Source organism: Hemiscyllium ocellatum, chromosome 19, assembly GCF_020745735.1.
Source record: "Hemiscyllium ocellatum isolate sHemOce1 chromosome 19, sHemOce1.pat.X.cur, whole genome shotgun sequence".
Lineage (NCBI taxonomy): Eukaryota > Metazoa > Chordata > Chondrichthyes > Orectolobiformes > Hemiscylliidae > Hemiscyllium > Hemiscyllium ocellatum.
In genome coordinates, this window is record NC_083419.1 from 44,646,515 (window position 1) to 44,674,398 (window position 27,884).

Consider the following 27,884-nt stretch of genomic DNA (forward strand, 5'->3'; position numbering starts at 1 on the left):
GCTGTATGACACTATTACTCTATGATGCTATGACTGCAGTTGGTGGAAATTAGAAACAAAAACCAAAACTGTTGGGAGAACTTAGCAGATCTGGCAGAATCTGTAGAGAGAAATTATAGTTAACTTTTTGGGTTCAGTGTGACCCTTTTCATGTGTTGTAACATACTGATAAGAGATAAGAGTGTAAAATCAATTCAACATCTGCCAAAGACAGTTCCAGCTGCTCTCAAGGTCAGCCTGAAAGCCAAGATGAAAGAGCTGCTAAAGGAGGGAGTAATCAAGAAAATGATTACTCTCACACAGCATGCTACTAATAAAGCAATCTTTAAGGCTGAAAGAATGCACTGACCTGAAGGATCTCAAAATGGCTGTGGAAATATCCCACTGTTCATGCTAACCAAGGAAATAATTTTGCCACAGATCGCTAAAGCAAGAGTTTTTCCTGCCCTGGATTTGGAGGATGCTTATTGACAAGTGAAGCTTGATGAAAGCACAGCTTTCTAACTACAATCTGGATATCTTTCAGGAGATGCTGATGGTTGCTTATAGCTTCAGATGAGTATTGACACAGGTAACATAAGATAGCAAGTGAACTTCCTCAAGTGGAAGCTGTAGTGGATGATTTGCTAGTTTATGGATGTACAGATAGAATGGAAGAAGCATTGCCAACCAAGAACAAAATCTCGGGCAACTGTATGACAGAGTTCATGAAATAAACATGAAGCTGAAAGAGAAGAAAATTGTAATTAAAGATGCTCAAAGTCATGAACATAGGTTAAGTACTAACAGCAAAAGGACTTCACCCAGATCCCAAAAAAAGTTACAGCTATAGCAGCAATACAGAAATAAACAGATGTAAAAACTGTTTAATGATCAGTGCGATTCACAAACTATTTAGCAAAACTCTTATCCAACTTGTCATCAGAGTTTGAACATTTATATCAAACTCATGACCAAGGACATTGAATGGCACTGGACATGGATCATGAATCAGCATTCTTTAAAATCAAGTAGTTTGTGATGGCAACACCAGTGCTGAAATGCTATGATGTAAATGATTAAGGCACCCTGCAATGTGACAAGCAACCCTAATGCAGGAGGAAAAACAGTTGCACTTCCAGAAGTGTCAACACAATGAGAACAATACTATGCTCAGATTGAAAAAGAGTGCCTGGCCATTGTCTTTGCTTGTTAACATTTTCATCAATACCTACTTGGAAGAGATGAAGTGATAGTTGAGTAAAACTACAAGCATTTTCCTCAAGCTGTTGCTATCTGCTCCAAAGTGTCCTCAAAGAAAGTTACTATGGTTACAGAGATATCATTTGGATGTTATATACATGTAAAAGAAGCAGATGTACATCATAGACAGACTGTCAAGATCAGCACTTCTGATGAACAAAGTAGCAGATGCTACAAGAGAATATAAAATCTTTCAAAGGCAATGTGAAGTAACAGTTTCACATTGTCTGGAAGTTATCAACTCAGCAGAGATACTGAATCTAACAGTCAAATTTCTTGCTCAAATTAAGCAAATTACACAATAAGATACAACTCTTCAGGTTTTACAAGAAATAGTGATGAAAGAATGATTTGAAAACATCAAGGGCACATAAAAGAGTACTGACCATCCAGAGTTGAACTGACAGTCCAAGTGTCATATTCTACAAAGGAAATAAGAATCATTATCCACAAGGGGTTGAGGGGAAATATGCTAGCACTCATCTATGCAAGCTGCCCAAAAGCTAAGTAACATCTAAGGAAGACAAGAAATGTGATCTATTGGCCAAATATGAGCAATGCAATTGAGGACCACACGAGCATGCAGTATTTGTAATGAGCACCAAGTTAAGAAGGCGCATGATACATGACAACTCACACAGACCATGGTTGAAGCTCGAAGTTGACTCTTTGCCCTTACAGAACTGATTATTTTATCACTGAAGGCTACTATTCTGGCTACTAGCAGATAGACTAACTAGCTTCAATGACAATCACTGAGACCAATAAGTGCCTAAATTAACACTTCACCCTTTAGGTCATTTGTAATATTGTGATGGGCCACAATGGCCCACAGTTTATGAATAAATCATTTATTTGCTTCATGAATGATTGGGAAATTCAACACCATATGTCATCTTCACAAGACCTCCTGAATGACGCTAAATTTGGGTTCTGCCAGCATTATGGACCAGACCAGACCCTCTCAAAACATTTCAAGAAGGTAGCCCAGACCCTAACATTTCCAGTTGTTTTTAGCAGGTGTAGAGTGGATATTCCAGCAGTGATGCAGCTAGCCCAACCACCCTGTTTCAAACAAAACAATGCATTTGCAAGATTACCAAATGAAACACAAACAAAACAGAACAGAATTCAGAATAACATAACTATTTGAAAACCCAATTGACTTTATCACAACCTAATAATACTGTTCCAAATACTGCAACATCTCCATAAACACCCCATTGGCAAAAAAGATAAAATCAAACACAGGGTCTTACAGACGAGATGTCAGAGAGAGAAAGAGAGAGAATCAGCATGGAGTTGTTTCTTTGACCAACGGTCTCAAAACCTGACTGCTTGCTAAAACGAAACCAAACCAAACCAGAGTAGAGCTGAGCTGGGAGAACTGGCCACTACCCACCGCCTCCCCACCTCCCCCCACCCCCCCAAACCCTTTGCATTGTACAAAATGTTTTTTTTTAATTCTTCAAGTAGATAAACCCAGACATTTCAGAACCTGTGTCTTTACTACCCCTCTGAAAAATACATCACGGACAACATAACCTTGTTAAAGGAGCATCATCATCACACCAGGGCCATTCAGTTCCTGACTTTATTAAAACATACAAACAGGGACAAAAGCTGAATTCCAGAGGTGATATGACAGTAATTGCTTTTGACATCAAGGTCACAGTTGACAGAGTCTGACTACAAGGAGTCCTAGCAAAACTGGAATCAATGGGGAGTTAGATGGAAAATTTTCTACTGGTTAGTGTCATATCAAGCATGAAGGAAAATGTTTATTGTTATTGGAAGTCACTCGTCTCAGCTCCAGGATATCTCTATAGATCGCCAGAGTGTTCTCTAATCACCTTCACTTGCTTCATCAAATACATTCCCTCGAACATAAGGTCAGAAGTGGGGATGTTTGTTGATAAATGTACAATGTTCAATACCATTTGCGACTCCTCACATACTGCAGCAATCCATGTCCATACGCAGCAGGATCTGGACAATATTCAGGCCTGGGCTGATCAGTGGCAAGCAACATTTGCATGACACAATTGCCAGGCAATGACCATATGCAATAAGAGAGAAGCTAGCTATTACCCCTTGATGTTCAATGAAATTACCATTATTCAATTCTCCATTATAACATCCTGGGTACTTCCACTGAACAGAAACTGAACTGATCCAACCATATAAATACTGTGGCTGCAAGAATAGTTCAGAGAGTAAAATTCTGCATCAAATAGCTCATTTCCCATCTCTCCCATTTCTGTCAAACATCTACAAAGGACAAATCAGATGTGTGGTGGAATAGTTTTCACTTTTCTGGATGACAGCATTTTCAACAATTTTCAAAAAACTCAACATCTTGCAAGACAGAGAGCACTCTTGATTGACATCTGATCCATCATCATCAATATTCAGTCACTTCATCACTGATCCACCAGTGTGTACTGTTTACAAGATGCTCTGCAGTAAGTCACTAAAGTTCCTTGGACAACTCTTTCATTCAGAAGGACAAGGATGATAGATGGATGAAGACACCAAGACCTGCAAGTTCCTGTCTAAGTCACTCACCATCCTTACTTGGAGATATATTGTAGTCTGTTAAGTGTCACTGGGTCAACTTACTGGAATTCCCTCCCTTCCATTATAAATTTACCTATACCAAATGGGCTACAATTCAAGCAAGTAGCTCACCACTACCTTCCCCAGGGCAACGAAGGATGGGATATAAATGTTGGCCCAGCCAGTGACATCCCATGAATGAAATAAACTAAAATGTTCAATGGAAAAACTGAGGAAGCAGTGAAAATAGTCAAAAGGCAATGAAGAAATCAAGCAAAATTAGCACAAAGCACTCAAAGCTTGCCTTTGTACGCAAGGCACTCCTTGAGTGGAACAATAGACTTAATTAGAAAGATTAATATCATGTTGCACCCAACCCAAACTATTCTTTCAAAAGTAAAAAAAAACTTCTGAAACCAGAAGTAGCAACAGGGGTGTGTGTCAACATCAAGGTGAAATGTCAGAAAATTAAATTCCAAATTACCAACCATTATCAGATATGAATGTTGGAGAGTCAGTAACATTACAAACCTCCAACAACTTCAACAAAATCCACTGCAAGTGGCAACCTGCAACCCACACAGAGCAGTTTTCATCATGATTATAGGCAGTAGAAGTGAATGACCAGACATACTATAATAATTGCAGTAATACACGCAGAACTAGAAAAGTTGCCCCTCAGCTAAGGTAGCTGATCAATAAGATATAAACTCACCAATTTGCCCAGCCCACAGATTGACTATCAGCCCCGGGGGTTTACAGAAACCCAACAATTGAAGCAGAAGAGCAACATATATCACAGCAACAACTGACATGGGAACAATACTCCCTGTGAAAGCACATCACTCAGATAAACAGTCAACAACATAGACATTGTGAGATCACCATGATTCAAAGACTACAGGTAGTTCTCCTATAATGCGTGCTAATTAAACACAATTTGTCTGTAGCGCGATTTGAGAATTGTCAACATTTTTTAATAAAGTGAACTCCTGTTTTCTGTTACGCGATTCTCATCCCTTGCACGTGGTATCACTGTGCGTGGAAGACTGGACTCCACGTCGACATCATGTGATTAGTTGACTTGTGTGCTTTCTTGTGAAGAGCTTTGTGAAAGATATTGTAAATTGTTTGTGTTAGTGGACTTGGAAAAACGTGAAAATGTCTTTACAGCCTGAGGACAAGAAATTGAGAGCAATCTGTTAATTTAAAAACTTAAAGAGTTGAGATAAGAGTGAAATGTCACTGAAACAGTAAAAGGACAGTGTTAAGAGCAGTTTGAAACTAGGCTTTGTTGTTTGTATTAAGAGATTTTTTCTCTGCTTTTGTTTAAAATATGTTTAGATGTTAAAGAATATCTGCATACATGTGAATCTGTTTCAATAACTAATCACTATGGTAACCAACTGCAAAAAAACCAGTACGGGGGCTTTGGCATGGTCAGTCAGCTGCTTAGGATGGTCAGAGTCATGAAACTCTGCACATAGTTGGTGAGGGAGACAAAGGTGGATGGCACATTATTACTTTTCGTGCATGTGTGGAGATGTCCTGAGAGGGTGAGTAGGCTGTGCAGAAGAGATTTGGGCTCATCAGGGTCAGATGTTAGCGAGGATGGGAGTGAGTGCAGAGGACGTTGCAAGAAATGGTGTGTACAGTAGCAGGGATAGAGTGAATGTGAGGTATCAATAAAAAGAGTGGAGAAGGTCATTGATTTTCTTCCTACATTCTGTGTGTTCCTTCAGACGGTTGTGACTGCACTAGCCTGGATGGTAATCCTAGTCCAGGTTGACGTGGTTCTAGTAGAATGGTACCCCCTGTTGGCCTGGGAGAAAAGGATGTCCAACTTTTGCATCACTCCATTACCATCAGCAGCATCTCCATGTCCCTGCCTACAAAGAGAGGTACCAATCTTCCATTGTCTGCCACACTCAGGACAAATATCAGGAACCATGCAGGACAGCTCCAAACTGACAGCTGTTGTCTGGGTTCACAACATCTTTTTAAAGATGGCGCTGCACCACAGATGTTGGTCAATTCTGGGATATCCAGGAAGTGGTGAGTTTTTTGGAAATGGTACATGGTGGTGCTAGAATGTGTGAGAGGAGCATTTAAGGTTGGAGTAAGTAATAGATTAAGTGGGTTAAATTGTGTTATACAGCTATTAGGCCAGGCTTTAAACAGTTTTAAACTTCCAGGGTAAATATCCAGACAAATCCTAAGAATCAGGCCCAAATCTTGCTCTGAGCTGGAGATTGGAGACATATGCACAATATGTAGACTGATTTAGATGAGACAACTAAATAAAATACCCCGATGCAGATTACACACAACTAGGTGGGAGGGGGAATTGTCTGGAAGATGCTTCAGTATGATTTGGAAAAGTTGAGTGAATGGGCAAATGCAGGACAGATCAAGTGTCATATGAATGAATGTGACATTATCCACTTTGAAAGCAAAAACAGAAAGTCAAGTTATTTTCTGCATGGTGACAGATTGGGAAAGAAGGTGGTGCATCAAGATTAGGGTGTCTTTTACACAAGTCATTCAAAATGAGCCCGCAGGTGCAGCAGACATGAAGAAAACTGATGTGTTGCCCTTTATAGCGAGAGGATTTGTGTACAGGAACACATATCTTGCTGCAATTGTTCAGTGTCTTGGTGAGTCCACTTTTGTGGCCAGTTTTAGTCTCCTTATCTGAAGAAGAATGGTCTGACTATGGAGAAAGTGCAAAGAAGGTTTATTAGCATGAGTCCTGAGATGGCAGGACTAACAAATGAAGGGAAACTAGATCACTTAGGACTATATTCACAGGATTTCAGAAGAATGAGGGGTATCTCATAAAAACTTATAAAATTCTAATAGGACTTGACAGGGTAAACACAAGGAGCATGTTCTCAATGACCAGGAAATCCATAACCAGGGGTCACCATCAAAAGTTATAGGTATGCCATTTAGGAATGAGATGAGAAGAAATTCCTTCACCTACATAGTGGTGAGCCTGTGGAATTCTCTGCCATAGCAAGCAGTTTAGACCAAATAAACAAATGTTTTCAAAAATAAATCAGATATAGTTATTAGGTATGAAGGGATCAAAAGATTTGTGCAGAAAGTGGGATCAGCCACGCTCATATTGAATGGTCGAGCAGGTTTGAGAGGCTGATTACTTGCTCCTGCTGCTACTTTTTATGTTTCTGTGGTTCTATTTGCAATGTGTTCCAGGAATTAAGTCATTAGCTTATTTTGATGTTAGGACTTCAACAGGGTCCTCATGCATAGCTCCCAACATATGTCCCATTTGCAACTACCCAGAAATGAGAAAATCTGTGTTGTGTATTCACAAGGTAGCAGTCTGGTCTATATTATATTTTTATTGAAGTGCTTGTAAGATGGTAGCCTGCATTGTATGTGACTCATTGTAGAGGTCATATGACTGCAACAGACCAGAAAGGCAGTTGCACATAATCGCATTTCAATCCAAACTTCCTCTTTTCACAACAAACAAAAAAGGGAATGCGCTGCTTAAACTGTGAGTTACTCAAATTGCACACTGTACAAAATGAAGCATTCTTTTCCCCTTCCTCCGAATCCATACACTCACTTAATTTACCTTCAAGTGGCTCTGCCATCCATTTCTGCTTCAGATGTGACTTGAAGATCGCAGAGAAAAAAAATACTATCAGAGCACTTCATTGGCAGCAACAATGCACTCTGTTTCACTGCTGACTAGGATATCTAGGCCGAAGTACTTTATTTGGATTTCAATTCTGAATATTCTGAAAAGAACATCCCTCAAATTGTTATGGATTTGGTTTCAAGGTAATATTTGTGTATCATACATTTTACCTTAATGGAGAAGGAAAATATGCAAACAAACCTTTGTAGCAGGAGGCACATCTCCATCTGCAGTGATCGTCTTTAGTTCAATTTTCTCCAATTTCTTCTCCTCATCTATTGGTTGCTTTTCATTATCAGTTGATTTTTCTGGGCTAGAGTTCCTAAAACAGTTTTTTTTTTAAAAATCAGAACGTGCAGAAAAGGTTAACAAGGGGTGTAAACGTGACATATACAATGTAAAACATACGCAAGAACCAGAGAGCAAACACAACACAATATGCAAAATAACTAGAGTCATGATTACATAATCTGCAGTTTTGAGAATTTACAGCCTATACATTGAGTATCACACTGGCATTGAAATTTGCATGACAAAGGAGTAATTTGTGACATAAGCAGAACATTTTTTTCACTTGAATGACAGCATCCTGTTGGTGGTAAACATCACTCATGTTGTTACTGCATTTTGGCAGCATAAATAGCTTGCTTCATCTTCAGGCAATGTCAGATAGACTGGACACTTTTTTGGACAAAAAGTTTTAGATTTAGACCTAGTCAAGAATTTGCAATGATTTCCAGCAAGAAATGTTTCGATCAGGAGAGCCATTATTCCATAGGATGGCTTTGATGTATCTATTGCAAAACTCACAATATAGAGTCTAATATTAGATGCAATTCTGTGATTGGACAGCATTCTCTAAAAATAATCCCAAGTGTGCGAAGAATTTTATTGACAATCAATTTAGAATCATCATTTTAGCCCATAGTATGGCACAGTTGTGGTGCTGCAAGACACATACATTCATACACAAAGTCCTCTTTTTGAAGACATAAAGAACATGGACACACACACACAACCTGTTTCAACTCAGTGAATTAAGTTAGAACCATTCTTTGGTTCATTTCTCAGTGTACTCCTTGACAATCAGAGTTAACCAGTTTGGTTTCAAATTTAAACAATTCTTGGCAATTCATTGTCAATCATCACTAACTGCTATGCCAACACCTCCATCAATCACATAGCACACACCAATAATCTGCACTCTCTTTACATACCGTACAAATATTACTTTTCCCTTCCCTTTGCTATTTCTTATAAATTGTCATATGTGTGCAAGATAAAAAGCTTTGACAAAATATGGTTTTCAGCAATATTAAAATAATCATTGTGTATAGGAGCCATAAAGTTGAAGCTATTCATCTTTTATTCATCAGGACTGCAAGAAATCAAAGGGAATAACAATTTATATGGAATGAGACAAAGCTGCCGATAAATTGGACCATGATGAGAAGATGGAGCAAGAACTGTTAAGTGTCAATCTTATTCAGGTGATTAAACATAATCAGGTACATAGACTCTGATCAGTCAGGGCATTGCTATGGGTAATTAATCAGAGATTGGCAGTCTCCATGACTCCTTCCTCAGTGAGAAAGATGCTTTCTATGCACTAATTCCTTTTGCCGAAAAAGAAGAGTCCTGTATATGAATATATGGAGCATCTAACACACACAACTGAATCACAGTGCAATTTGGGCTAACAATTCACCAAGTAATTCTTTGCACATTCAGGGTTAGATTAGATTACTTACAGTGTGGAAACAGGCCCTTCGGCCCAACAAGTCCACACTGACCCGCCAAAGCGCAACCCATTCCCTTACATTTACCCCTTCATCTAACACTACGAGCAATTTAGCATGGCCAATTCATCTAACCTGCACATTTTTGGACTGTGGGAGGAAACTGGCGCACCCGAAGGAAACCCACGCAGACACGGGGAGAATGTGCAAACTCCACACAGTCAATTGCCTGAAGCGGGAATTGAACCCATGTCTCTGGCGCTGTGAGGCAGCAGTGCTAACCACTATGTCACTGTGCTGCCCATGCCTACTGCACCTGGTATTCCCAAGTGGTCTCCCATCCAAGTACTAACCATGCCCGAGTCTGCTTAACTTCTGAGATCAGACAAGATCGGGCATTTTCAGACTAGTATGGCCGTAGGTACTTACCATACATTGTCTAATAGCACAACCACAGCTAATATTGCATATGGTGTTTAGACGTTTCCATGCATAGGGTGGTACAGCATGATTGTCTTGTTTAATACCATCTACCAGTCATTTGAATGTATGGCTTATATCCATATCATCATTGCAACCAATATACTATATTACTTAATTTTATGGTAAAGTACTTGTTTGGCTGGACAGCGACATCCTACTCATTGAGAATGCCACTTGTGTGTTTGCCACAAGGTAGGAGCATGAGACAGCTTGCTTCATCTGTTGTTCAAACTTTTGAGACACTTTCCCTTTCCAGGGTAATTTGATATGCACTGGGCACCTTTCAGGGACCAATATGGTAGCTGTTTGCCTTTTCAAAGCATATAGTGAGTGATGATTTGATCAGGGTAGCCATAAACAGATCAAGAAACATGAGTTATTTCCGTTGCTTCAATTCAACATTATGTTTGAGCTCAGGATGTCATTTATTAAACTATGTAAAAAACTTCTTTGCAGCTGCTGATTCAAATGTTGCAAATTTGTCATCTATGTTTCAATTTAAGACATTTTTCTCATGATAACTGATTAAATTGTGAGCAAGAGTTGGCCTTAGAGGAAATCTCATGGCAACCTCATTAATTTGGACAGATTGAAACTGAATTCCCAAATTCATGATGTTGATGAAAACAGATTCAGACACTCGTGTCACATTTAGATTGCGATGATACAATGACTGAGTGCAAATATCAATGGCTTCTTTCAGAGGCATGTTGAAAAATAGGCAATGTCGAAACAGCACTTGATATATAGGTTTGTATGGTCTTTGCCAAATTTAAGGAGTCTGTCAGAAATGTTTGTCTCAGTGTGCACCCCAGGGAACAGCCTGTAAAGCACTGAGTCCTGCGCCATGGGATGAACCTCAACAAAAACCAGACCTTCTTTGCAAAAGCATATAACAGAAGGAAAAATGCGACAGTCTCATCACCATTGAAGCCACTTTAAGAGCAGAATGCAGTGCAGAGAGTTTGGGCATACATGAAGACTCTGAAGAGTAGTGGCCTTCTTTTCACCAGCCAAATTAGAAAGTTCTAGTGATAAGACATTCTGCCAAATGACTTTGATAGTGCTCAGGGAACCACCTGACAGGATCAACTTTATTTGGAGATGTCATGTTGGACTAGGGTGTACAAAGTTAAAAATCACACAACACCAGGTTATAGTCAAGGTATTTTTCAATGTATAATTTCAGTTACAGCACACTGTAAACTTTTGCTATAAATTCTGTGTCTTACCATTGTGCACTGCACAACCACCTGATGAAGAAGCAGTGCTCCAAAAGCTAGTGCTTCCAATTAAACCTGTTGGACCATAACTTGGTGTTGTGTGATTGTAACTTTGTTTGTCCTTCAATATAAAGAGTTGACCTTGACAGAGTGTTGTAGCCTTGCATATTGCAAATTCCAGGACTGTGCTGAGGGGAGCACTAAAGTTTGAGGAAGTGGCCGCAGAAGTGCAGTAGGAAAATGCCTCAATCTCAGGTATTTCTGCCTGAGAAATGCGAAAAAAGAGAGTTCCTAAAGATTTTTAGAAGAAAACGGAAATGTACATACTACAGACAATGATAATGAAAATTAAAAAGAGAAAATAAGAAATTATAGAAGAAATGAATACATATTCCAGGGCCCCACAATGTCTTCCTTAGCCTCCTATAATGTCTGGGATATACTTGATCAGGTCTCGGAGATTTATCTACCTTTATGTGTTTTAAGACATCCAGCACCACCTCTTCAATAATGTGGACTCTTTTCAAGACATTACTATTTATTTGCCTGAGTTCTGTAGCTTCCATGTCTTTCTCCACAGTAAATACTGATGCAAAATATAAGTTTAGGGTCTCACCCATTTCCTTTCATTTCACATACAGATGGCCTCATTGATATTAAAGGACCCTATTCTCTCCCTATCTGCTCTTTTGCCCTTAACATACGTGTAGAATCTTTTTGTATTCTCCTTCATCTTATTAGACAAAGCTATCTTCATCTCTCATTTTTGCCCTCCTGATTTCCATCTTAAATCTACTCCTACAACCCCTTATACTCAAGGGATCTACTTCATTCCACTTGTCTATACCTGATATATGTCTCCTTCCTTTCCTTCACCAGTCTCAATATCATTACTCATCCATTGTTCTCTACTCCTGCAAGCCTTAGCCTTCATACTAGCAGGACTGAACTCTCCATTATCTCATTTTTGAAAGCCTCTCAATAGCCAGATATCCCTAACAGCCTTCCTCAATCAACTTTTGAAAGTTGCTGTCTAATACGATCAAAATTGACTTTGTCCCAATTTCAGATTTTAACTTAAGAACCAGATCTACCCTTTTCCATAACTATTTTAAAACTAATAAAAGTATGGTAAATGGTCCCAAATGCTCCCTCACTAATGCCTTGGTCACTTGCCATGCCTTATTTCCCAAGAGGAGGTCAAGTTTTGCCTCTTCCTTAGTAAGGTCAAATTGTTTGAAAAAGTTTTCTTGAACACATGTCTTCCATTATTCTCCTTAATTACATTCAGACTATTCACTATCAGTATCAAACTCCACATTCTTACCACTCTTGTGAGTGAAAAACTTATCCAGAATTTCCTACGGGATTTGTTGTGAACACTCTAATATTGATGGCTGATAGTTATTCTCCATTCCATAAAAGGAAACACGAAATCATAAGACACACGAGTAGCAGGAAGCCATTCAGGCCATTGAGTCTGCATTGCTATTCAATGAGATTACAGCTGATCTGCTGTGTGTCAACTCAATTTCCCTGCCCCTGTCTACTAAACCCCTTTCCCAGTCCACTTCAGCCAACACTGCCCTCATGCATATAAAATTCCCTATTTCTAAGTTTAGTAAGTTCATTCTGGCCCAAGTTTCTCATTCTTAAACCGTCATCACTCTCTTGGGGACTTTACTGTGAGGTAATTTATTTAAAGAGCATTACTATGCATTTCCAGATCCAAAATAGTCTGATGCATTATTGGATTCACACAAATTGTTCTAGGAAACTGTCCTGAAATGACTCCACAAATTCTTTTTTGTGGCTACCTTTGCCACATGATTTTTCTGACATACATGAAGATTAGAATCACTCATGATCAATGTACTGTCTTTTTTTTACACGCCTTCATCATTTCTTGACTTATTCCCTGTCTTACAGAATAGATAGCATGAGCGGGTCAATTGAATAATCCCGCTTCCCTTTGTTATTTCTTACATCCACCCATGTGTTTTCGATATAAATTGATCCAAGATAATTTCTTGCTATCACACTTAATCCATCTCATACTAAGTAAAGCTACCTTCCAGCCTATCCTTTCAAACGTTATATCCCCTCACTATTTGGGCTTGAATGGGGAGGAACTTGTAAAATGTATTCAACAAAATTTTCATTTTCAACATATAGCTGTACATACGAGTGAAAGAATAAAACTTGACCTTCTCTTGGGAATGAGGTAGAAGAAGTGACTGAAGTCTTTTGGGGGCACTTTGAGGCTAGTGATCAAAATTCCATCAATATTTCATAGCGTGTTTGATATAGGCTTTGAAGTACAAAGATTCCCTTGTGACCTCAATGAAGAGGGGCAGGGTCTACATTCACATAAACAAAATAGGAAAGATATTGAAAGCAAAATAATGCAAATTAAAGTTGTATTAGAATCCTCAAACCTGGAGCTCAGGCATAAGCAACTGAGAAATTCAAACAGACAAATTTCACATCCTGATTTTGTCCTGATATACAGTTCTATGAGAAAAATTATTTTATCGATGTGGATAAAATAAAAAATTCAGACAAATTGAATACTGTTCTTCAATAACAATGGACATTTATAGAATAGAACAATAATTAGAAAATAGGTCTTGAAAAACAGATTTTCAGTTGGATGTGATGGATCAAAACAAATGATGTTCTTGTGAAGTACAGCTGGTTAACACAAATAATTATCAGGTTTTGCTTCCTATCTGAGAAGTAGACATGAATGAAGCAACTGTCAAAATTAGCAACAGTATTTGAAGTTAAGGAAATGACTTAAAGACAGATGTGTAGGAGCATGTCTCTAGCTCATTTCTCAAGGGTGGCTTTGTTGAAGGAGGAATACTTGTGTGGAATTGTGTGAAACAGATTGTTGCATGATGGGAAAACTGGCCAACCCCTGGTTATAACACAATACAAGTTAAGGCTACAGCTAAGGTCAAAGCATTGCTGACCTCAGCAGGACTTGATGTAGGCTAAGTCCACGTAAGTTCTTTAATCCCAATAGACCTTGGGCTATCAATTCTGTGATACTAACTAAGTCTAAATAAGAACATTCCACAAAATTCTCTGAGCCCCCAACAAGGACAAGATTATGGGATGACGCATGCGACGCAAGGTTTTGGGAGGTCAATATGATAAACCTCAGAATAATAACACAGGTCATAATTCAATGTACTGGTCTAATGGATGACTAACCTCGAGTGATAATTATTGATAGCTATTAATTATTTTTAAATATAAAGATTCCTGTTTTTCTCTTTGTAAGCACAAACTTGTGAGAGAAGCTCAGAACTGCGATTGGCTCTCTCTCTCTTCTAATTTCAGCCATTTTGCACGCAGCTTCCTTGTTAATAATTGTTTTGTTGGAACAAGCTTTGTTGAATTTCTGTTAAGTATTCTTGATTTTAGCTCTCATAGTCCTGTAGTTATTTTTAACCCATTTCTGCAAGCAAAAATCAAATACCTTGAAGTGAATTCTGTGATTCACTGTGACCGAAAAAGTGATTGAGCCACAATCCAGAGGTTAGAGATGGACAGGCACCACAAGGTCTCTCTCCCTCCATTGACTGAGTGCTGTGACCCCTCGTCCTTTGCAGAGGACACTAATAGGTGATAGTTTCTGAATCTAAATTCTAAATTTTTACTGTGGACCATGATTTGAGCGGAGTGGATCAGGGTTCTAGTTATTGACTAGCCAGGAAGTGCGTGCAGGAGTTTTATTTAAATGTAAAATCAGAGGCACCCTTACCTTTCAGATTGGGTCTGGGACTCTGGTTGCTTTTGGTATCAGGAATAATGAAGTAATGTAGACTATGGTATGGGAAAAGCCTTAGATAAGACCGAGGGTAATTCACCCTTGTCATATACGTGTTCTAAATATCCTGAGCAAGCACGTAACTTATGTCGCCTATCCATAGCATTAAACAACAAATTGGCTGAAGACATTTGGCCACTTGCAGAAAATTGCAGAACTGCCAAAAAAGCTGTCTGGATTCAAAATACAGGTTCTAAATGGAAAACATTGATTTCAAGTTGGGTAAAGGAATCAACTAGGTGCCACGAGTACTCATGATTAATGAGTTAAAGGGCTAATGCTGTAAATGAAGAATTGATGAATGAGCAATAGTAAATGAAAGATTGGGAATCTTTAAAATTTGAGTGCACACTATGGGATTTGATACATCAAAACCTGAGCAAGTAGCTGCAAAACAAACAGCTGCAAATAACAGGGCTAGTCCAGCAGGTTCAGATAAAGAAGAATCCTCCTAGTTGCTCTGGCATGCGGATGTTTCCCAATTCAAGTGATACGGACGAGGAAGAGGCCTTTACTCTCCCCATTCTCTCCGCAGCCCAAGTCCTACATTCTCCTTCTGATTCAGCTCCCGCTGACCCTGTTGCTTCCCTGTGGGTCACATGTTAAACTCCCATTGGTACAAGAGCCCTGCACCTCCCTTGATCAATCTCCTTATAATATTTCTCTCCAGTCTGCGGATGAGGAGCCCTCTCCTTCACCGCCACCCCCTGCCAATTTTCCACTTAGATCTGTTAGCAATTCCTGAGCTGCTCTTGATAACCAAGTGCCCTGGTTCGTTGAGGTCTGGCAAGCCTTCAAAGCCTAGGATCTGTGCTTAATCATGGCCCACTGTCCATCCTGCAAGGATGACCTGGAAGGGTTTATTGATTATTTAAGATGCACTGCAACAATGTATGGCGCTACCACTCAGGACTAATATTCCCTTATTTATGTCTCTCTTCCTCCTGAACTGGGGGAAAGATGGAAGACTGAATTGGGAGCAAACTAGGACACATGGGACACGTTTAGTGTCCTGCACCAAGATGAGAATGATCAGCACACGCTGATGTTCACGTCACTGAAACACACACTCTGTAAGCCCATCTCCAAATTCCTTGACTGTAGACCCACACCTAAGGCAGGCAGTACTTCATTTATTGACTGCTTCTGTGGCATTTACACCCTCTATTCTGGAGATACTGCTTTTACCGAACAAAGACAGTCTCCTCAGTTCAAGGCACTGCTAATGCAGGCTTTGCCTGACCAGGTAGCATCCTGTATAAAAACTAATAACATTGATTGGTCAGATAATTCAAGATCCCAGATATGACGTCCAGATATACTACTGCAGCAATGGCTGTGACTGCTTAGCGAGACTGGACACTGTGCCCCGCATCAAGTCTGAGTTTGTACAAAGACCTACTTACCGCCATTTTCAAAGTTCCACAATGGAAGGAAGTCACCAGACTGACTGGCTCATGTTCAAGTAGTTTCCTACCTAACCCCTTCGCTTCACCACTGGGATCCCCTTCTTGTAACCCTTGCTTTAACTGTGAGCAGGTGGGCCACTACGCAAGGGCTTGTCTGTTTTCCTGCAAATCGGGCTGGGATTCTCATTGTAAGCAGACAGCCTTCATTACCTCTAACTCTTTTTGACTAGCCTGCACAAACTACCCAGTCCTCTCACGAGACCACAGTGACGAGCCCACATTTATAAATAATGTTGAAGGTATCCTTATTCTCTTTCTGATTGACACTGGTGCGATTCACTCTCTGCTGGTTTTGGCTTTGGTTCATAGGCACAAATTTCCCCTCTCTGGTAAGCACGTGGAAATTTCCTGTTTCATGGGTGAAATTGCTGTTTACCCACTTATGCAGGTGCTCACTGTCCAGTTTGAGGGCCGTGACTATTGTATCCCCTTCACTGTTACTCAAGCCCTGGTTGTCAACCTTGCTGGATGCGATTTACTCTGCTCATTGCACGTGGACATTGTGTGTCTCGCTAAGCACGTCAATATCTGTTTTCCCACATGCCTGCCCTGGCAACTTCCCTCTTTGCTAATCCACAGTGGTGGTTGGTTGGTTTTGATCCCTCTGACTTCACTTCGTTTATATAATTGTGATCCTCATGTCATTCTTTGTTATGATCACATAGTGATCCTCATGTCATTCTTTGTTATGATCACATAGTGATCCTCATGTCATTCTTTGTTATGATCACATAGGTAGCTCTGTTGAACTACAGAATGTGTATCAATCAGCCCTTGGTAATCCTCAGATTGTAACACTTATTGGCCTAATTGAGGGATGAGAAGGTTCGGCCTTCCTTTTAGAGGTACCCCAGGGACTCAGTGCCAAATCTCTAGGATTTTTAGCCAAAGCTCTGCACAAGCAAGCAGATCCTTTCTATACTCGGCAACAAACTTTCCCTCAGGGTTCCTTGGCATATTTTCCCCAGCCTTTCTGCATGACTGCCATACTGGCCTGCCACGTCATCGATAAGCCTCTGACCTCAGACATTCCTACAAACCTATGGGCAGTGTCCAAACACGAAGTAGGACTCACTATTGTCCCCCCAATCCATATTAAATTTAAACCTGGATTGCCCTTGCCCTCGATTACGCAGTACTCCTCACCCCAGAGGCTGAGAAAGGAGTCTCTGCCTTGATTCAGTCTTTCCTTCAACAGGGAATTTTAATTGCATGCAGATCACCTTGCAACACCCCAATCCTTCCGGTTCCAAAAATCAAGCAACTGTCGAATGGTGCATGGTCCAAGGCCTCCGCTGTATAAATCAGATTGTGGAACCTTTGCATCCTATTGTCCCCAACCCAGCTACAATTCTTAGTAGCATCACGCCTGAAGCTGTGTTTTCACCCTTGTTGACTTACAGCATGTTTTTATTTTGTGATTCCCCTCGCCCCGACTCGCTGTATTTGTTTGCTTTTATGTTTAAAGGCAACCAGTACACTTGGACGCGGCTCCCACAGAATTTCATTCATTCTCCTACCCTCTTTTTGCAGGCGTTACACTCCCAGTGGCGATACTGGTGCCCCTGGGGGATCCACTATCATTCAATACTCCAGTTAGCCCTGATAAGGTTAATAACCAGCAGGACACTATTTACTTCCTCACACGTCTCTATTCATGGGGATATGTGGTCCTGTCCACTAAGGTTTATAAAGGTCAATTGCAAGTTAAATTTTGGTCAGTGCGACTGATCAAGTGGGTGAGGACCTTTTCTCTCTCTCTCTTATACACACACACACACACACACACACACACACACACACACACACACACAATCCTCTTGTCTGTGGTCTCCCTCCCTGCACCCAAATCCTTACTGCTGTCCATTTATTAGAAGATCCTCCACCAGCATGTATAGGTAATCAGCCCGCAGTCGTCATGGCCGTTCTAAAGTCTCAGCAGATCCAGCACCTGACCCAAGCTAATCTGAGCCGCTATAAAGTCTCGCTGTTACAGTACCCTTACTTCTCATTTCATTACTGCTTCACCTTAAATCCTGTTACATTCCTTGAGCAGCCCCTGATGACCTTATTGACCCTCCGCATGACTGTTTGCTTTGGAATCATTTCCTTACTGCACCTCGCCCAGATTTGATTGACCTGCCAATTGAGAATCCTGACCTCATGCTTTATGTTGATAGTAGTTCTGTTTCCCTGGACGGTATCCTGCAGTCAGGTTATGCTAATATGACAGACACTGCTGTTCAGGAGTCTGCTGCCTTTCAGACCCGTTTTAGCACAGAAGTCAAGCTTTTTGCCCTTACCATAGCTTGTATTCTGGCCACTGATAAAATTGCCAACATTTACACCAATTCCAGGTATGCATTCGGTGTTACCCATGATTTTGGCCGCCCCTGGCAGCAACGAGGCTTCCTTAATTCAGCAGGGACTCCTATTCAGAATGCTCTGTGGGGTTAAAAATTTTCTCAATGCTATTCTGTTTCCTCGTCAATTGGCTGTTATTAAATGTACTACACACACAAAGGGGAACACTCCAATGCAATTAGGAAATGCCCGTGCTGATTCAGCTGCTAAAGAGGGGACTGCATCAGCTGTTTTAGTTGTTCCAACTGACAGGAATCAGTCTCTAAAGCAAGTATCTACTTTTGGGACGAGATATGGTCCATTGTCTGAGCTTATCATTTTGGGACAAAGGGCATGCCAGATCTAACTGCAATTCAATCTTTACAGAGGGATGCCTCTGAATCTGAGTGTACACTTTGGAAGTCGATGGGATGTCCGCACAACTCGACATGAGACCTCTGACTTACTCTGGTAGGTCAAGTTTGTATTCCTGCTCCTTTATTGCCAGTGCTTAATGATTACTTGCATTCTTGTACTCATCTTGGCAAGGAGGGAATGGTACAGCTATCTTTAGGATTTGAATACCTGGATTTGAATACAGCAGCTCAAATGCGGCTAGATCGATGTCATTTCTGCATGAAAAATTACAAAGGTAAGGGCATTAAATGCCCTTCAAGGACTATGCCCCTGCCAGATGGTCCTTTTGCCTGTATACAGCTTGATTTTATTGAGTTACCTAATGATCAATGCTATAAAAACTGTTTAGTGATGATTGATGTATTTAACAAGTGAATTAAAGCCTTCCCCACCACTAATTGGTCTGTACATACGGTGGTGAAAATATTGTTGACTGAAGTTTTTTCCCGCTTTAGGTTGCTTAAAATGATAAGCTCAGACAATGGACCAATTTAGTGGCTCGGATTAATACTGAATTATGTGACCCACTCTAAATTAAACAGCAACTGCATTGCACATATCACCCTCACACATCAGTGATTGCGGAACGGGCCACCGGTACTTTAAAAGAGAAATTATCTAAATTAGTAAAAGAAATGGGGTTAAATTGGCTCAAAGTATTACTCTTGGCACTGTGCGAGTAACTCCACATTCGCGGATCCTATGGTCAGCTACAGAGATAGATTATAGTTGGCCAATGAGGACTCCGTGGGATGCTCATAATAAACACCAAGAGGGCATAGACCTCCTTGTGATGGGTGAGAAAATGCAGAACTACTTGAAACAGTTAACTCTTTCTTTGAAGTTTCTTCAATTGCAGGTCAAACAACCACATTACCCAGCTGAGGAAGATACGATCACCTCCTAAGATCCACGAGTAAACCCAGGGGATTACGTGTTGATCAAGAATTGTGAAAGAAAGAAACTAGGAGAACGCTGGACTTGTCCCTTTCACATTTTACTTACAACACCAACCTTAGTCAAAATTGAAGGATGCTCGAACTGGGTTCATCTATTTGATGTAAGATTACTTCTCAACAAGGAAAAGACACAGCATGAAGATCTTTTTGATACTCCTTGGACTTTCTAATTAATTTTATGTAGGTGGACATTTGACATTGAAAAAGCGACCAACTCAGGAACTGCATGGAAGCACCTATTTACATATGCCATATATGTATGCTGAAAAATTGAATGTAAGTAAGTGCTAGGTATGTACCCATGTCCCCATCCATTCAAGGGAAGGAATACCTCCCCAACCCCTCCCTTTCTACGCAGCAGAAACAGTTCAGTGGATGTTAAGTCGGAATCACACAGGTATTAAGAGGGATATGAGAATATGAGAATCTGCGGGTTATGAGATGACTAAATTTTTGACATGGTATCAGCCCGCATATAATCATGACTCTTACCTGCCCTCAATCTCTTCATAGCCAACTGCCGCCACGACATTAACCACCTCAACCTCTCCACCCCTCTCACCCTCGGAACGTACAGCCCTCCACTACCTCCGTTCCAACCCCAACCTCACTATCAAACCGGCAGACAAGGTAGGTGCAGTAGTAGTTTGGCGCACCGATCTTTACACTGTTGAGGCTAAACGCCAGCTCCCGGACACCACCTCCTACTGTCCCCTTGACCATGACCCCACCTCCCATCATCTCCCAGACCATCCATAACCTCATCACCTCAGGGGATCTCCCATCCACCACCTCCAACCTCATAGTCCTACAACCCTGCACCACCCGTTTCTACCTCCTGCCCAAATCCACAAACCTGACTGCCCCGGCTGACCCATTGTCTCAGCCTGCTCCTGCCCCACCGAACTCATCTCTGCATACCTCAACATGGTTCTGTTCCCCCTTAGTCCAAGAACTCCCCACCTACGTTCGGGACACCACCCACGCCCTCCACCTCCTCCATGATTTTCTCTTCCCCGGTCCCCTTATCTTCACCATGGACATCCAGTCCCTCTACACCTCCATCCCCCATCACAAAGGACTCAAAGCCCCCCCGCTTCTTCCTCTTCCGCCGTACCAACCAGTACCCTTCCACTGACACCCTCCTTCGACTGACTGAACTGGTCCTCACGCTGAACAACTTCTCTTTCCAATCCTCCCACTTCCTCCAAACCAAAGGAGTAGCCATGGGCACCCGCATTGGCCCCAGCTATGCCTGCCTCTTCGTAGGATATGTGGAACAGTCCATCTTCTGCAGCTACACTGGCACTACTCCCCACCTTTTCCTCCGCTACATCGATGACTGTATTGGCGCTGCCTCGTGCTCCCATGAGGAGGTTGAACAGTTCATCCATTTTACCAACACCTTCCACCCCGACCTTAAATTTACCTGGACCATCTCAAACTCCTCCTAGAACTCTCCATTTCTACCTTGGGCAACCGAATCAACACAGACATTGACTATAAACCAACTGACTCTCACAGCTACCTAGTCTACACCTCCTCCCACCCTGTCCCCTGTAAAAACGCCATCCCATATTCCCAATTCCTTCGTCTCCGCCACATCTGCTCCCAGGAGGACCATTCCAATACCGAACAACCCAGATGGCCTCCTTCTTCAAAGACCGCAATTTCCCCCCATACTTGGTCGACGATGCTCTCCACCGCATCTCCTCCACTTCCCGCTCCTCCGCCCTTGAGCCCCACCCCTCCAATCGCCACCCAGGACAGAACCCCACTGGTCCTCACCTACCACCCCACCAACCTCCATATACGTCGTATCGTCCATCGCCATTTCCGCCACCTCCAAACGGACCCCACCATCAGAGATATATTTCCCTCCCCTCCCCTATCAGCATTCTGAAAAGACTACTCCCTCCGTGACTCCCTCGTCAGGTCCACACGCCCCACCAACCCAACCTCCATTCCCGGCACCTTCCCCTGAAACCACAAGAAATGCAAAACTTGCGCCCACACCTCCCCCACTTACTTCCCTTCAAGGCCCCAAGGGATCCTTCCATATCCATCACAAATTCACCTGCACCTCCACACACATCATTTACTGCATCCACTGCATCTGATGTGGCCTTCTCTATATTGGGGATACAGGCCGCCTACTTGCGGAATGTTTCAGAGAACATCTCTGGGACACCCGGACCAACCAACTCAACCACCCCGTGACTCAACACTTCAACTCCCCCTCCCACTCCACCAAGGACATGCAGGTCCTTGGACTCCTCCATCGCCAGACCATAGCAACACGATGGCTAGAGGAAGAGCACCTCATCTTCCGCCTAGGAACCCTCCAACCACAAGGGATGAACTCAGATTTCTCCAGTTTCCTCATTTACCCTCCCCCCACCTTGTCTCAGTCCCAACCCTCGAACTCAGCACCACCTTCCTAATCTGCAATCTTCTTTCTGACCTCTCCGCCCCCATCCCCACTCCGGCCTATCACCCTCACCTTAACCTCCTTCCACCTATCGCACTTCCAACGCCCCTCCCCCAAGTCCCTTCTCCCTACCTTTTATCTTAGCCTGCTTGGCACACTTTCTTCATTCCTAAAGAAGGGCTCATGCCTGAAACATCGATTCTCCTGCTCCTTGGATGCTGCCTGACCTGCGGCGCTTTTCCAGCAACACATTTTCAGCTCTGATCTCCACCATCTGCAGTCCTCACTTTCTCCTAGATAACTTTACATTAGACTGGTAAGGCCCAGTAGTAAACATTTCTGATAACAGGATATTTAACTGTAATTGGTCTAGAGTATAGAATATAACTTCTAATAGACCAAGGGCCTATTCTAGCTTACAACCTTGTATGACATTGGCTAATGATTTTACGGCTTATAATAGGATGTACTTTACATGTGGACCAAAGCGTACCCATGGCTTCCTACCAGTTGGATAGGATCCTGCTATCTAGGTTATGTTGTGCCCTACATTCATCACCTGACCTCCCTTAAGCACTACCAACCACGAGCCCGAAGGGCCATGACCAGAATAGACCAGTTCCTTATGATGACCTTTCCACTAAATGGAACAGTCTGGGCATTTAACAAATTCATTTACATGATTTATTTGAGTTAGGCACTGGTAGAATAAATCCAAGAGCATGGTTAAATCAATATAATCATAGATAATGACACCTGGTAATTCGCTGTGGAACCAAATGAAGCTGATTTTTTTCTGTATCAAGTGAAGATTTGTGACACAGATATTGATTATTGTTATAATATTAACATTACTTTTATACCGTGCATGCAGAGTTAACAGAGTTTTCAGTATCTGAGAAATATTTTTTGTAATACAAGATTATTTGGATGATGTCTATTGATTTAACCATTCAATGGAAAAGTCATTGACATTGCTTGTAAAAGTACTGTGATCACAGGCACATTGTGCTGAATGTAAAATGAACGTAAGAACTTTTAATAGCTTGAAGCTATCATACAAATGTAAGTAAAATAAAAATGAATTTCTTGACATCTCACCAAGAGTCAGTGCCTCTTGACTAAAACAGTTATTCCAAAGCAGATGGCAATTATACATTTGTGGTTTGCCTGGAATTCTCAGGTAATTGAAGTAGCTATTTTAGGTCAGTAGTCCTTCTTTCAAACCATTTTTAAGCTATGCATATGAGAGAGTAAGGATAAATGGAAGTGTGTCCCATTTTTTGTGGCCTGTGTGTCATATACAATGTGATGAAACACAGACTTGAAATGGTGTTTCATCTTTCCTAAGGGTGGAAGCAGGTAAAGACTGCATTTTTAAATTTCCTTCTTTTTTGCATTGTAGACATTTAAAAAAAGTAAAGTTCTGAATTAAACCATAGTGACATGGAGATAGCAGTAGTTTAAACAATCAGGTTAACAGAAGCAGATAATCATAGAATCCCTAAAGTGTGAAAATAGGCCATTTGGCCCAACAAATCCACTCCAACCCTCCGAAAAGTAACCCAACCATACCCATTTCCCTATCCTATTACTCTATATTTATCCCTGACTAATGCACCCAACCTGAACATCTCTGAACACTATGGGCAATTTTACATGGCCAATTCACCTAACCTGCACATCTTTGGATTGTGGGAGGAAAGCAGTACACCTGCAGGAAACACACATAAACAAAGGGAGAATGTGCAAACTCCAAACAGACAGCCGCCCGAGGCTGGAATCGAACCCATATTCCTGGTACTGTGAGGCAGCAGTGCTAACCACTAAGCCACTGTGCCGCCCCATTGTTATTAGCATGTCATGTTTTTTTAACTGCCACTGGTTGAAGGCAGTTCATTTGTAATGATAGATTTTTTTTATAATTACAGAATTATAATTACAGAATTCTTGAGTGTTTTCTTTTCACCTGAACTCAATGGTCAGGTAAATTAAATCTTCAACTAAATCTTTTCAAATGTCTCATATCTATGGGGATAGTGGGGCTTGATTTCCACAGCATTACCCTAGTGAGCTGTGACAAATACCAGTTACTCACTAGAAAATCAAAGGGACAGAATCAAATCTCAGATTTCAATCAGTCAACTTGGGGTAATATAAAGTTGAATTAAAGTGAGGTGCATAATGCAAGTCCAGGCATCCTACAAGAGACGAACTTCAGATTATCACCCATCCATCACCTCAGATTATCATCCTCCACCTTCTAAAAAAATCAAATTTTGAGAAATACCTGAATCTGGTATATGGATTGTAGAACTGGGCAGTGAAGGTTGGAGACGTTGGAATGTAGCACAGGAGCATGAACTAGCCTGATTGCCTTTTGAAAACCAAGAGTAGGACAAAAACAGTGAATACAGAATCTGTTGTCATCACATTTTTTAGATTGTTCTTTAAACACTGACTATAAACAAAATGAAGAAATATTGTTCATGTTCATTCTTCATGGTGGGGAGTTATTCTGATTGCAGTGATAATGGACTTCCAAGATTCAAGTTTCATCATTCTAAGTTACTACTTGAGACTTTTTGGGACTAAAATAGTATGCAAAGAGGATACTACTGACCTAAAATAGCTGCTGTGATCACCTGAGAAGTCCAGGCAACTCACAAAAAGTATGACGTGGGCTGCATCGGAAATACTATTTTAGTCAAGCGACACTGAAATTTGGTGGGATGTCAAGAAATTCCTGTCTCTTTTTTTACCCATATTTGTATGACACTTTCAATATTGGAGATGATAGATGACTCTGGAGTGTTCATTTTTAAAAGATAATACTGTTATACTTGGAATATACAAACGAACTATAGTTTGAGCAGGAAGAAAGGCTCTCCTTCATGTTTTATCTGTTTAACAAAATTTGATTGAAGTGTGTTAAGGAAGAAATTAATATATTCATTGGAGCTGAGTGAGAGGGATTAAAAGACAAAAGGAGCTGATCACCTTTTCACATTCGTCTTAACACCAACATTCCCTCAAGTCATTATATTTTCCTGTGCAGACTTCTGAAGTCTGAAAGCTGCTGCAACTAACAAAACCAGAAGTTAATTCTCATAAGTGTTGATACTTTGATTGGCATGCTGGGATCATATAAGGAGCGGCTGTATGAAACATAATTTAACAGCCCACTTTCCTAACATTGTGAACATAACACTGAGATGCTTAGATTCAGATTGAATTAAAGATTAAACAATCAAAGGACTTTAGATTTTAAAAACATTTTAAAGGAAATGCTGTAAAATGCAAAATCATACAGGGACTGAATTTTACCCAAATCATTACCTTGCTAGCTTTCTGCGTTCTTTCTCTTCTTCCTCCTCCTTCTGGGCAGAAGTCAAACTTTCAGCGTCAGCCAGATTGTCTACAGCGATGGCCAAGAATACATTTAATAGTATATCTGTTTGCAGGCTGAGTCAAGGCAAGTGCAATATTTAGCAAGAAAGATTACCTATATGACTATATGATTTGAATGCAAAAAAGTAATAACTTCATATCTTATTGCATTATAAGACGAGAAGACCATAAGAAATAGGTGTGGAAGTAAGGTCATTCAGCCCATCGAATCTATTCTGCCATTCAATCATGGCTGATGGGCATTTCAACGCCACTTACCCGCAGTCTCCCCGTAGCCCTTAATTCCCTGCTCTGCGAGATTAAGAATTCATCAATAATATGTTAAAGTAACTTGTAATATGTTGAAAATATAAATTATTTTGGATATTAACATAAATATTATCAATAATTTGATCAGTTTTCAATCCAAACACCTCAAAATGATTCTGTGGAACAAAGTGTCTTGCAAAGCATAGTTTTCCAATTAATGATAATGATCTCAAATTCCTGGCAGTTTTGCAGATTGAGTTGCCACTAAACTCACTGGTATCTTCAGTGCTTAGTTTAACAAAGCTGGAAAGCTTATACAATTCTACCAGCTGCCTTCTTTAAATTCTACTACCTGACTCCCAAATGCTCTTCATAGCAAAAAGATACAGTTCCCACAGATGAATAGGATGATGAAGTAAATACAAACCAGCATTCCAGGGAATGATGGCCCTCCATATGCCCTTATGCCATCATACATCACTGAATTCCAGTCTTCACCTGTAAGAATCTAGAGAAAACAGAAAAATAAAAACTCTATTACAAATACTTAAAACTTCAAGCTGGGCCCATTAATACATGGCAGAGATGGGAAAAGGTTGAAAGAACTAATCGTAGAATCATTGAATCCCTAGTGTGGAAACAGGCCATCATATAAGGAGTGGCTGCATTAAACATAATTTAACAGCCCACTTTCCTAACATTGTGAACATAACACTGAGGTGCTTAGATTCAGATTGAATTAAAGACTGACCCTCTGAAGAGTAACTCACCCAGACCGATTTCCCCTCTCCTACTACTCTGCATTTACCCATGACTAATGCATCTAACCTACACATCCCTTAACACTATAGGCAATTTAGCATGACCAATTCACCTAACCTGCACACCTTTGGACTGTGGGAGGAAACCGCAGCACCCGGGGAGAATGTGCAAACTCCACACTCACAGTCACCTGCGGCTAGAATCAAACCCAGGTTCCTCACGTTGTGAGGCAGCAGCGCTAACCACTAGGCCACAGTGCCATCCATAAAAATTGTATTTTAAAGTTATGCATCTCATGACATTAGTCACTTTTCATGAAATTATTATGCCCTGTCATAAGTAATACTTTGGATGAATGAAGATATCATGAATCAGTTTATGGACGCAAAGTCAAATTGGGAGACTAGTGTATGAACATGAGCAGGATTTTGGGTCCTTTGAACTTGCTCTATCATTCCACTAAACAAGCCCCTATTCCTCTAAATCAAAACTCATCTACAGCTCAACTTAATTTAGATAATACCTTGTATATCTTTATTCAACAACGATTTATCAATCTTGGTCTTAGAAAGTTCCAATTAACCCAGGATGTGCAATCCACTGGGAAAAATTCCAAAATTTCCAATACAATTGTGTCAAAAGTTTTTCTTTTTCCTTCACTTCTGAATGAATAAACTCTAAGATTAAAGCTGTTGTTATGGACCAGACCAAACCCTTCAAATCTATAAAGGAGATAGCCTACACCTTAACTTTTTAATCTTATTTAAAAGCAAGTGTCAGGTGCTGTGTTCCAGATATGATTCAATTGGTCCTCAACTGGGCTTTAAATAAAACACACTTTATTCTTACAATACAGTTAAAATACAAACAGCAAAAGAATTGGCATAACTTTAACTTGACTGAATGACCTATATCTTACAACTACTAATCAACTGTTCCCTACAGCAGCATTTCGGAAAGATACCCTTGGCAAAGGCAAATTCAGCAAAACAGATGTTCCTCACGTGCCATCTCCAGTCTAGGAGAAAGGAACACTGAAAGAAACAATCTAGCAGTAGAGAAAGAACTCAAGTCTTTTTTCTG

The 27,884-nt window shown here is 40.8% G+C and overlaps 1 protein-coding gene and 1 pseudogene across 1 annotated transcript in view; both read right to left on the minus strand.

The window, feature by feature from the left end:
- The window catches only part of cacna1c (calcium channel, voltage-dependent, L type, alpha 1C subunit), a 1,009,638-nt gene that overhangs the window by 464,032 nt on the left and 517,722 nt on the right, over positions 1–27,884 (minus strand). The window contains exons 15-17 of the mRNA XM_060839877.1: positions 26,427–26,547; positions 25,719–25,833; positions 7,676–7,796 (exon numbers count right to left, since the gene is read on the minus strand). Of these exons, the coding sequence (XP_060695860.1) occupies positions 7,676–7,796; positions 25,719–25,833; positions 26,427–26,547 (357 nt within the window). The remainder of the gene's footprint in view (positions 1–7,675; positions 7,797–25,718; positions 25,834–26,426; positions 26,548–27,884) is intronic.
- LOC132825073 (5S ribosomal RNA) lies at positions 9,518–9,636 on the minus strand (annotated as a pseudogene).